The sequence below is a fragment of the Homalodisca vitripennis genome, chromosome 2, assembly GCF_021130785.1.
Source record: "Homalodisca vitripennis isolate AUS2020 chromosome 2, UT_GWSS_2.1, whole genome shotgun sequence".
NCBI classification, from domain to species: domain Eukaryota; kingdom Metazoa; phylum Arthropoda; class Insecta; order Hemiptera; family Cicadellidae; genus Homalodisca; species Homalodisca vitripennis.
Window position 1 is genome coordinate 73,002,556 of NC_060208.1, and position 13,333 is coordinate 73,015,888.

The 13,333-nt window shown below is 30.6% G+C and overlaps 1 protein-coding gene across 1 annotated transcript; it reads left to right on the forward strand.

Moving 5' to 3' along the window:
• The first annotated feature begins 700 nt into the window (after positions 1 to 700).
• LOC124355671 (odorant receptor 2a-like) lies at positions 701 to 7,111 on the forward strand. The gene is made up of 4 exons (XM_046806832.1): positions 701 to 1,512; positions 2,937 to 3,036; positions 5,418 to 5,525; positions 6,920 to 7,111. Exons 1-4 carry the CDS (start codon positions 1,286 to 1,288, stop codon positions 7,109 to 7,111), a joined length of 627 nt encoding a protein of 208 aa, XP_046662788.1. The 5' UTR covers positions 701 to 1,285.
• The last annotated feature ends 6,222 nt before the right edge of the window (positions 7,112 to 13,333 follow it).

Consider the following 13,333-nt stretch of genomic DNA (forward strand, 5'->3'; position numbering starts at 1 on the left):
AAATTTATACTTACACAAAGTCGCACGCATAACAGGTTTTGTTTCATTCAAAACTCGAAACACAACTAAATAATACGCCAAAGTCATACAATACTCCCGGATTCACAAATACATTGTACCGTCCCTTCCCTAACCTACATTACCTCATAACCGGTCTTAATATATAATACCTTATTTTAATAATGATTTAGTACTTGAGTATTAATTTTTATATAAAAATCAATTTATTTGAAAATCTGAGTACAGTTAAGATATATAACAGTCATTTTCCAATCGCTAATAGTGAAATGTATTTAGCACTCTCAAAATTAGGCGATACGAGTTTTTTGGACTTGGATCGTTTGCTGATTTAACTCAAATACTCGTAATAAAACACAATAACAACAAAGAAGCAACTAATTAGAAATATTCTACACTTACTTACAACACGAAGAGATTACAAGACGTACGACAAGTTGTTGTCCATCGGATCTAAAAAAAAGTTTTGAGCACAATTTTTCAGTTTTGTATCATCTTCTTTTACTAGAAAATTTAAGTAAGCAAGTAAGAAAGATATAAACCTTTACAGAAAATTATAGGTGCATGTTTACAGGTTTTTCCCCTTAAAAATAGTAAATACTTTGACTTAACATACGTGATGTTTCAATTTTACCACTGCGATGTTTTGTATGATGTCTTTGTTTGTTACAGAAAGTCACCATGGAAAAATCTCCATTCCTGACGCATCTGCAGAGATTGCTCAAGTTTCTTGTGGGCTACGATGTTCAGACTCGCAAATTTAACATGTGGATCAGTTGTTCCATTATGAGTAATATCATTGCACTAGGCACAACACTTTACAGATTTAGCTTGCACAGAGTGTCAAGAACAGATGTAATGGATCAGCTAGCACTAGGAGTTGCTTTAGTTCTCTTTCTCCTGAATTCTATAGTGATGTTTATAAATAGAAACGAGTTTGGCAAATTGGTTGAAAACCTTTTGGAACCTATAAAAATAAGTGCAGAAAACCCGTTGAAAGTCAAAGAACTAAAAAACTACAAGAAGTGGGTTAACATAATCGGTTTGGTCTTTATTATAAACTTATACATAATCGTTTCTTGCGTAATTACAACAATCAAACCGTTGGTAGCTCTCAGATTTTTATCAAAACAAACAAAAGTAAGAGATTTTTCCACTGCCTTGCGGATGGATTCCCTTCAATACAGAATCTTACGTAGTCTTCGGCATTGCTTACTCGATAAGTATCATTTCATGTTTTGGTGTGGGGATATTTTTAAGCTTCCACATGACGGTAACATTTGCAGCGTTAAATGTCAAACTTAGGTTAAGACTACTGGCAGAGGACGTGAGGAATATAGACGGTAACGTGGTATCACGCACAATCTGCAGACTCAAGGAAATGTCAATACTAGCGTCAGAAAAAGTCACGGAACCATATAAGACAAGAGCATATAAGGAATGCAGAAGAAATTTGCTGAAACAGCTTGTTGAGAAACATATTGGAATAATAAGGTTTGTATTTGAATGCGTAATGTAAACCACTCATAACTATTTTGTCTTCAAACTTAACAAAATAGTAATAGAAACTCTTTCTTAAACATTTCATTTTAACGGTAATCTCGAATAGAATAGTTGACAAAAACTTAAAATAGATTAATTTTAAGTGGTGGCAAATGTTGGATAATCATTCATGTTTTAATCATAAGGTTGTGAAAATTCCTTGTAATCGTATAAGAGTATAAGAAGTAACTTTGTTATGTGAAAGTATGTATCCTATTGGTTAAACCTAAATATTTTAATAGTTGTTCTACAAAGCTGAAATGTTGTTTAAAATTTACTCAATTGTTATTATATATAAATTAATTAAGAATTCCTATCTTAATAACTCTGAGCACATGTGGATTTTAAAACGTCATTGAACACGTTTAAAAAGACCATTCATGAAAAGGTCCAGTCTATTACTGTTTAACGGTCGTAAGACTGAGAAAATCACTCTACATGAGTTTTAGGACCATAATGTCAAACGTGATTTAAAAGAAAGTATAACATTTATTTCAAACATAAAAGTGTTTATTTAAAATTGAAAATAGTAAAGATTTTTAAATGGAGGTAGGAGGAAAGCTTCCTGCTTCAACAGTCAATCTCACTATGCAGATGTAACATAATTCCCAAACATATAACCTACAAATTCCTTAGCCTCTACGTTTTCCGTAGTTTAAAAAGGATATCCTTTTTCAGTTGATATCAAAAGGGTTCTTGAGATGAGGTGGGGATTGAGAAGGATCTTATCACCGGAACCACACTTCCACAGAGAGAATAAATAATGTCGCTACCTAAATGAATATTAAAAAATAACAAATTTTACAAAAGTATGGATTATTTATTAATTTATAAACTGAGTTTTAATATAAATGTTTTTAAAATTTTCATGAGTGTACAACTTAATTTAGTATTTATTACCCATGAAGTAATTCATAAAAATATTTAATTGAAATTTTGTGTTTCTGGTGTTTTACAGATAATTTAGATATCTCTTGATGATATTTCCGCAATTCCCGTATAAATTGTGGAATATTGTTTTGTATTTCGTATGTAAATGACTATAGTGTACAACACGGAACTCGCGAAGGCTTTTTGTCACGAGGATTCTTAAGATGTTTGGTGGTTGCACAATTGCATCATGATGAACAACACGGATGGATATGAAAAAATGGAAAGGCAGTCGCAGGACCGACCGACATAAGTGACTACTTCTTATATTTACTTGTACGATTCATCATAACTACAATCCTTACTAATCGTTTTTGGTTGAAATGTCAGGCTAAGGAATTAATGTAATTTGTTGTGAGTGTATTTAATAGTAAGTAAAATACAATAAGGCATGTTCAGTGAGCGAAGTTTTAAACGTATTGATCATATATGGTTGTCCTTTGTAGGAGAGTCAATCTAATGAACGCCTGCTATTCATTGCCTGCTTTGTTCCTCGTCCAGGCCTCTTCTTTATTCTCAGCACTGGCCTTAGCTCAAGCAGTACAGGTAACATAATTAATAATTTGCTGTTGGTATTATTTTAATATAGTAATTTAATCAGTATAGTTCTTTATGTCCATAACGCAATTAAGATAATTAAAATCAATTAATTTTGCTAAATTGATGAAATATTGGTGTAAGGTAGATTTGCCAAGTAGTTAGTAAGAGTTTATTTAACTGATACATTATCATCTGGCCCCTGAAAGAGTTTAATATCATAAAGACGTAATATTACCACTACCAGCCTTCCCTGGCGAAATCTATTTCCATTTTCTCCTAATGTATTGCTGTTTATTCTATCTTGCCAGTTGCTGATAGAGAAACCCGATATCTGTCACTCTGCAAGAAGTGTCGAACGATTTGACCTTGAGGGTTAAAATTGAATATGAAACTTTTTTTTAAAAGGAGAGGTCGGTTTCCCTTTTAATCCTCATTTCTGTCCGTCCTCGTGGTAATTTACTGGCCTATGCGAGGTATTATCAAACAAAATAAGGTTTAAAGTCGTTACAGTACAAGATCGGTGGTACCGATAAAATGTGCTAAGGTCACAGACAGGATTTGGACATGTGTTATTTCTAACTCAGATAAAAAAAATCCATGTCTTCTCCTTGAGATATACTACCTCTGCACTGAAAACTGATAACGGTAAACATAGGTCCATTAAAAGGGAATGTAAATATGTATAATTGTGTTAATATAAGTTATACGACTGGCGCATGAAATGCAGTAATAAAACATTTGTGTACAGCAATGAAGGGAATTTGAATAAGAATTTGAAGTTGGTGACTGCCAGAGATTGGTACCTGAGGCAAATATCCAACAAAACGTGGAAAGTAGGGGAAGCCAGAAATTCCACTTGGTTGGTTACTTAAACTAGTGAATATTACAATTCCAGCAACATTTAATCATTTAAATGCACATGGTATTCAAAATAATGTATGATTACTTGAATTGTCAAAAATAAAAGCCTTCCTAGTGAAAATATTTCAGTTTTTAAACTTTTATATGAAACATAATATTGGCAAAAACGATTGTACAGCCATTGTTTTGACGTCCTTTGATTATTTTAAATTTAAATACTTACTCTGATTCAAGATTTCATACTTACTTTGAAAATCTCCAGTAATAGTATTTATATAATAATTTTATCGGATAGTTAAGTAATATTACTATCGAATTATAAATAAACAATATCAACTTTTCTGTTTAAATATGAACGTCCTGTTTGTTTTCATTTATGTTTGAACTGTGGAAGACGGAGTAGCTTATAAAAAACATGTCCCACGATGACGGCTAGAAAACAAAATCATCAGTGCATTACAGCAGAAGTTCTCAAAGTGTGGGGCGCGACCCCCAAGGGGAGCGCAATAACGTTCAGGGGGGCCAATGTTTGCTTGGTTATTAATTAAATTTACTTATAAAAATAATAAAATCAAACTTTGTACTTTTAAAATTACAAGTGTACGTAAAATGTTTAGTCATCGTTGTATTAGTGCTGAATATTTTATTTTTCTTAGTTTATCGGCAGTAAAATACTGTGAGTGTACATCTTAAGTCAATTTAAAGTTTCGAGTTTTTAAGATTTTCTCTGAAGATATGGGCACAGAACACACAAGCTTTACTGTTTCACACTGAAGCTCGCTGGTTATCGAGAGGAAAGGCTTTGACCAGAATATTTGAGCTTAGACATGAAATCCTTGCATTTTTGCTTGCCAAAAATCACCAAAATTGAACGTTTTTCACTGACTAAGACTTTTTGGTGTGATTAGCGTACATGGCAATTATAATCGAGAAATAAATGTACTAAACACGTCTTTACAGGAAAAAATGCAAACCTTCTGCAATGAACTGAAAAGGTGAACAACAGTGTAAATAAGCTAAGTTTGTACGAGAGCCGTCTGAAAAGTAACAATATTGGGCTATTTCCTAATCTTAATATTATGATTGAATAAATGGATCTCTAAAATATTCCAACTAATCCAAAGAAATGCTTTGTTAAACTAGCTGGATTATGCAGGGGGGCTGGAAGTAAAAAGTTTGAGAACCGCTGATTACAGCATACACTTTAGTGCTGGGGCAGAAATGTAGTTAATGGAGCTAAGTTGATAACAATTAGGTGAACAATGGGGAAGATGTAACAGGTCGAGTTGTTTGTTAAGATTTAAGTTTATTTAGAGAATAAACATAAAAACTACATAGTATACAGAAGTACAAAAGTAATATTTGATCCTCTACACTTATTAGTAGCCCATGTACTACCAATACCTATAGTTATCGCCAGGTTTTTACTACGCTAACTTTTTAGATATTCTGTTGAAAATCTAACCTCTGTTGATTTGGTCGTAAAACCAACTATACGACATTATTAAGTGAAAAAAATGTTTCAGGCAACCACCTTGTCGATATGGGATCTGGTTTACTTGGTAAATGGTGGTATCGGATCATTATTGATGGTAGGCTTTGCTTGCTACTTCGGACAGATGATAGAAGATGAGGTACGTGTATGTACGAGTATATAGTAATTCTTAGTAAATGCCAGAACATTATTTACATAGAACATATGTAATTAATACGCACATAGACGCAGAAAGTACACACTATAAGAGGAAAGTACTCATCACTTTTAGCGGTAGTTACATAGGATCCAACCTGTACCGAACCATGGTTGCACTCTGGTTGACCAATGGTTACTACCGTTTCTCGTGAGTCTCTGACTCAATAACGCTAGCGTACGCATCAATGGCACACTGGATATCATAGCATATTGCCAATACATATACAACTTTATATTTTCTAGAATATTAATTCTCCATTGTAATTGCTAGTTTCTTATTTGATAATTAGCAAGCATTGATGAAACATCTTTGCCAAATTGAGCTCACATGTTCTTTCATCGAGTGGCTTTAAACAGTTGGCTCACCCCTCCTATCAGAATGCACCTTAAAAATGTTATGTTAATAACTTTTTGAATCACATCCAACTTTTCTGAAGTACTCGTTCCAACCCACTAGCTCACAAACGCCCAAATTTACAAACACGCACAAGTTTTTAAAAGTATAATTTTGTTTTAATGTGTAATGTTTTTTAATATTGTTTTGTATTTTGAGTCAAAGCTACTAATAACCGAGTTGTAGCTCTTGACCATTTTCATGGTATTCACGTTATTCACGTTAGTATAATCTTACAAATTGTTTAATTCTGTATCATACTTAGTATTATTAAAATAGTAGTATCATTTTAATGTTTCTCGTAAGCAATGTAAGTTCATTCATGTAAGCGCTATTTTATTAAATAATTACTTTAAAACAATTGATTAACCCATTTATTTGTACCTTGAGTTAACTAAAATTAATACTAAATTTGTATTAACGATTTTCCAACGGCTGATAACCACTGGCAAACGAAAAGCACTGCAAAAAAACTAAGACCCGTCTGCCTGCAGAGGAAAACCTTGATAGGGTGTTTTGAGACTGCAAAGGCGTACAGTTCGTTAGTTGTCTATACGAATGGCATACAATGAATTCTGTGTACTACTAACAACTGCTTAATGGCGTGAAAGTGGCCTATCGTCAAAGATGGCAGGACGTGTCTATACAAAGGGCAATTCCACTCATTGACAATGCTTAGACCACGTACAGATTAATTGATTTAAGAAAAGTTTACCAAATTCATTGCATTTTCTCTATCAATAAACTTCCAAAAAAATAAGTCCGGTTTATGTCTGACACACTTTCACATAAAGGTAAAGGTAATAGCAGATCACAAATACCAATTATATGAACTAGATAGTTTTTAAAACTATTAACATAAAACTTAAGGAGTCAATTTAAAAGAATCTATGTTTCCACTTGATAATATGTACATTTGTATTCCACATGAACATTCTCAGTCTGACAACCTTCGGCGTGCCTTTTACGATTACGTATGGTACAATCAGAGAAAGAGGTTCAAGAACAGTATCAGAATCATGATGACCGTGGCCACTCGTCCTCTACGACTGACAGCTGGCCACATCTACCTGCTCAACCTGAGAACCTTTACATCTGTAAGTATACCTAATAGAGCAGTAATGTACGATTAATTCTGGTACAACCAGACAGAGTTTTTAAGAACAGTATCAGGGTCATGATGACCGTTGGTCACACGTCCTCTACGACTGACAGCTGGCCACATATATCCACTCAACCTGAGAACCTTTACATCTGTAAGTATACCTAATAGAGCAGTAAATGTACGATTAATTCTGGTACAACCAGACAAAGAGTTTAAGACCATACGGAGACATAGCCTAAGTGTACTTTTTACTAAACTAACTTTGACCAAAACCACAAGAATAAAAGTTTTTTATAAGTCTACTGTTTAAAAAGTATCATTTTTAATTTTTGTTGAGTTTAAACGTTTCCGGTAAGCAGGAATGGCCGCCATATTGAGAACGTCTTATTAATATTTTCATTTTTAAAGCCCACAAAAATATTTTTCTACGTTCAAATTAATTGTATAATTTATCAATCAATAACGTTCGAGATTTCGTAGAAAATTATTAAACTACATTAAGTGATACATCTTGAATATGTCTAGTGTTCCTTAAACCAATATATGTTGAATGTTTGTTAACTTTTTTATACTGTATTTTCTATTAATATTTTGTCCGCAACAAACAATCAAATTTATAAAGAGATAATTTTTCATGATATCTTGTAATTTTTGTAATATTAGAGATGGCTTTATTTTCTCTCAAGAAGTGCTTTAAATTCTCTAAACTACCCTGCATTTAGTTTTTAAAATTAAAAAGAATTTTGTTAATTTTGAAATAATTATCTCATAGAGTTTTTGAAAAATTTATAAAAAAATCGTTAAATTTTATTATTAATTCTTAGATTTAAAAAAATTAAAAAGACATTATGCGAATCTTCAAACAAATATTTACATAGAATTTTAAATGGTGAAACTGTAGGTTTTAGTTTTTTATAGATCACGTTTTTGTTACGTTTTACATACAAATTTCATTTATGTAAAACGATGGTAAACGGATGGTTAAAAAGCTGTACGAAAATTTAACCACCACGAGTTGTAGATTTTTCAGTATTTTTGACAGAATTTACATTTTAATATTAAAATGGCTCCAAAGTGGTTAAAAAGACAATTTATATAATCTACTTTGGCTGGTATGTATATATATATATAAAAAAATATATATATATATATATATAAAATAATATTATATATTATATATACACTTTTGGTTTTATTATAATTTTGAGAACTGCGGGCCGATGTGTAAAGAAAATTAAAAACAAGTTTGTGCAATAGGCAGATTTTCTAAGAAATGTAACTAAAACATTAAGACCACTTGGAATAACTGCGGATTGAGCTGAGTTTTATACACCTAAAGGCTAAAAATAATTTTATAAATAAGGGGGGGGGAGGGAATTCTAATAAGAAATAACATAAATCAAATAGCGTTTTATAGATGAATAACACTGTTCAGTTTAGATTTGTAGTAGTTGTTTTAAACACGTTGATTGCGACGAACGTCTTAGGGTGCAGTAGTCTCGTGCAGTAGTCATTACATACCCGCAATGAAGGTGTTAAAAATAGTGATTGAATTTTAATATTATCATAAAAAAAAGTTAAAGAAATTATACATTTCTAATTATTTTTAAAAAAAAGTTAAAGGAAATTATACATTTCTAATTATTTTTAGGAAGTAATTTCAAAAGGAATCCTTTATAAGCGATCATCAAAGTATTTGAAACCGACTAACCCCTACGAAATATACATGAGATATACAAATAACTGGGACTGTTTTCCCAATCCTTCAAATTATATTCAATTATTATAAATCGAGGAGAAACATTCATATTAGCCACAAAAATAAAAATTAGATAAAGAGTAAAACAAGTTTTTATCTTCTTGGTTGGGAGGGGAAATAAATTTGTGAAACTCAATTTTGAAACTAATAAATACAGTTTTAATCGAATTTCATCATCCAAATTAATCAATTATTCATTAGTAATCCTTAATGGAGTTATACTTGCATAAGTATTTTTATATATAAAAAAAAAACAAAAAAACTAGATTACCTTGGAATCACACTGTAGTGATGTTGAGAGTACTTTTGTTGGTTTTATTCAATAGTTTCTTCATTATTTGTTATTAAAGAGATAATATTAAGAATATTACTTCCAAATTAGGAGCTCCAATGGTGTTTGGAGCTTCTAATTAGGAAGTAATTAAAACTCCTCAATTAAAACCGAAACGTTCTAGTCCCATATCATATAACGTACGAGTATATATTTTTGTTATACTTGATGAAGTTCAAGATATTTTCAAATAAGCAATTGAAGTATACTAATGTACCCTTTACACCCAAACTAAAGCAATATACATATCGACATGGAAAATGGTGTAAAATTCATTTAAGCGACTTTATTCCTGACATAGTATTGAATCTACAGGACGTGACGACATTGTTTTAGATTATTGACCTCGTGATTAAACACATATTTGTAAGACAAAGAGGGAACCAGACTTGTTGCAACAAAGGTCTAAGGTAAACTTGTATTACACTCTGACATCTTTATCGGAACATCAGAATTTTAAAGTTTTAATGAAGGGACATGTAAAACAATATTTCTATGAATACTTAGGAAACAAAACTGGCTACATTTATTTTATTAATAATTAATATGTGTTTATTAATTTCCTGTATTGTTTAATTCAAAAGAATTATTTGCTATTTATTATGGGGACCACGAGGATTGTATCTTCTCCACGTTAATTTAGTATATTTGGTGCATAGTTTTCTTAGAAGAAACCATGAGTTAGAGATATTTCAATAAAATGTTTACCATGTATTATTTACATACAGTAGTACACTTTAATTCGTGGATTTGAAAAAATATACATAAATGATTTTTTTTTATATATTCAAATTTTATGTAAGAAAATTGTACTAATTATTTTCTAAATTGAAAAATTAAAAGTAATTTTGTAATTTCCTTGTGTTAAAGTGTGCATCATGATGTTTGAAAAATATGTGGTAAAAATTTGGTTTTATACGCATATAATTTGGTATATTTTGGTTATAGTTCCTGAGACAAAAAGAGAAAAACGCGCACCAAATTATAAAAATAATATTATAGTTTTCGAGAAATGTCGATGAAAAGAAATAAATCACAAAAATGAATGTATACTTATGTTAAAAGTACCTTTATTGTTTAAAATGTGCCAGCTTGTGGCCTAGCTTTGGGTTTTTCAGTGTTCTTCAACTTTCTCTTGACTTTTCTTGCTAAGTTTTTTCATGTCTGATGAGTTAGGTTACGTTTGAAATCCTGAATTCTGCGATCATCCATTTTCTTCATGGCTGATGATTTGTTTTTTCTAATGTTTCTAATTTTTTAAAAACCGTACATTTAGTTGCATTTTTCACTATTAAAAAATGATACAGCATCAAGCTCTACTAAAATGGTGGTTTTTAATGGCTACAAAGCCAATTTTTTGTAACCGCGACAAAATCACTGCGTTGACACTTTCCATTAGGGTTTTTGTGTCTTACCATGGAGATATTTTTTAAATATAATCTTTATCTGAAAGACTTTTGAAGACTTTTATAAACTCCATTATGAGAGCTGGAATATTATACTTGTTGAGTTTATTCTCCGTAAAAAACATCAACAGCCTTTTGGTAGCTGTACAAACTAGTTCACCTTTAGGGCATCGCCCTTGGTATGGATCATCATCAGTCCACAGCTTATGGTAGTACAAGGCCCAAATGTGTTTTTCCCCGTGCTCTCTACACTATGGGTGTTTCTCCTGATAGCCAAACCGTAGTACATCTGTATTCTATACCTGATTTAAAAAATCCCATTTTTTACAATAATAGTGAGTAATGTTTTCAATTTTTTTGATACCGAACCATACGACATACAAATAAACACCACAAGTTTATACAATAATGGGCAACTGGTAATAGACCAGGTTAGCCCAACCTCACAAACAGTAATCAGTACAGTTTTTTAAGTAATATGCTACTACAACAACAGAATAACGCTATTTTTTATATTCCGTGGTCAACATTTTTGTTCAAAACATTATTTTGTGCACTTGGAGATGTTTTTATTTGATGTATTATACATTAAACAAAAAATGTCGTTTATAAAGTTTCTAAGTTTAATAAAAAATATAAAAAAAATAGTTATTTTTTTCATATTTTTTTTCCGCACTAAAAACTAGACGAAGAGTATAGAAAGCAGTATAATGATAATATATACGTAGTAAAAAAGGAATATTGTTATTATTATGGTATTTTTGTCATTAACCGATCATGGGCACCTTTTACTCTTACATCAACTTCTTGTTGGCAATAAAAGAAAAGGAGAAATTTGGATAAGTGCCATTAGGGAAGTAAGAAAGACGAACATTACTTCAATGTGTTTAAATATATTTTAATATTGAGCTTATTAGCATAGCAATAGAACATTACAATTTTTTTAAACCACATTAGAAATAGAGTTCTGTACTTTACTGAAGGTTTATTGTATACGGGCAATTAAAAAACTAGAATTGTACTGAAGGCTAAATTTAAACTTTAATTAGTTTTAATAACTATAGTCCAACCAACACCAGTCGTGTACGGTACCGACTTAAGGACAGCCGGGTTAGTAGAAGTGTGCGTCCGCAGCAGTGAATCTGTTAAAAACGTTTAATCTATTTATAACGTATATTTGTACAACCGAATGACAAATACACATTTTTCACACTGTAGTGTGTTTATATTGAATTTTTTTTATTATTACAACTTATACCGTACCATGGACCTTGATCTTGTTTATTGTGCTGGGTAGGTAACGGTATACCTGTGGCAATGAGGCTTCAGGTTACATGGAAAAATTTGAAACCTTTTAAAATTAAAATTTTTAACCGTTACTATACCACACAAGAACCTCTTTATACATAATAAGTATTCATACCACTGATTATGGCAGGGGATTTTCTTTAAAAAACAAATGTTAATATGAAGGACTCGGGAAAAATGTTTTAAATGTTTCTGGTGCCAAAATTTGTATAATTTTCACAGAGAAAGCCACAATAGGACGGATTTTTAAGTTTAACGGCTAAATTTCTAAAACACAATTATAAAGTAGTTTTTTAAAATCTCAGAGGAACATTAATCAAAACACATTATTTCACAATATAAATGTCATTCCTTATGTAAAGTTGTATATTGCTCCAATAATATATTATTCTGATATATAAAAATGTAATTTAATGAATTGAAAGAAGTAGAAAACAAAACAAAAGACATCTTTTGTATTATACGTGATCCGAGACAGAAATTAAAAAACTAACCTTATTATAATTAAAAATTTCAATTTAAAAATAGAATTTTATACTTTTAGTAACAAAAAAATTAAATAAAAAAAGTTTATTTTTATATATATAAAAAAATAATATAAGATAGAAAATATATATAATATAGATATAATACAAATTAAAATTATAATATAAAAAATATAATATAACTAAAATAGAAAATATAATCGTTGTAAACCTTAGAAAAATTTTCTAAGGGTTTACATAACGATTATATTGACTTATTAAAAATTTGTTAACAAGGAAAATAGGGTTTTTTCTTTAACTACGAAATACTTTAAATCTTAATTTTTATAGTGAAATTAAAAAACGAATATGTATATATATAAATATATATAGTATATATATATACATATATAAATAAAAACTGTTTTACGAATAATTGATAGACGAAATTCGGATTCCTTAAAAATACACCAAGAACCCCCTCCCCCCCCAACAAATAACGTCACCAATTCCCACTAATTAACTTTCGATCCTCTACAAGAGACAAACTGCCCAGTAACCGGATGGATCGGATTTAGCTCTATGATAGATGTTAGATTTAAGATGAACTATAAATTATTAGTATGGATCCCTTCCATCGGGGGGGGTCTCTTAACTGTCCCACATCACTATACATACAACGAATGTATGACAATAATGGCCCTAGAAAGTAATATTGAGATGAATTGATAATATCAAAATGTTGTAATGTTTACCCGTATTGATTATGTCTCCAAATTAAAAAATGTATAAAAGTTGTATACATTATTAATAAAAGATGTATTAAACATTGTCCAATACATCTCTAAACAAATATTAATTTTATATTTGTATGCTCCATTAAAATTATCAGGTTTTGTACTTGTTTCAGAATGCACAGACTAATTTGAGACATTCTTAAATCTCAAACTGATTAATAATTCTTTCGGGAGTATTAAGTAAG

Bases quoted from the DNA above. Each gene is read 5' to 3' on its own strand.
- LOC124355671 (XM_046806832.1), top strand. From the start codon at position 1,286: ATGACGGTAACATTTGCAGCGTTAAATGTCAAACTTAGGTTAAGACTA. The intron at 1,513-2,936 runs GTTTGTATTTGA...TGTCCTTTGTAG, and splicing joins AAACATATTGGAATAATAAG to GAGAGTCAATCTAATGAACG. The intron at 5,526-6,919 runs GTACGTGTATGT...GAACATTCTCAG, and splicing joins GACAGATGATAGAAGATGAG to TCTGACAACCTTCGGCGTGC.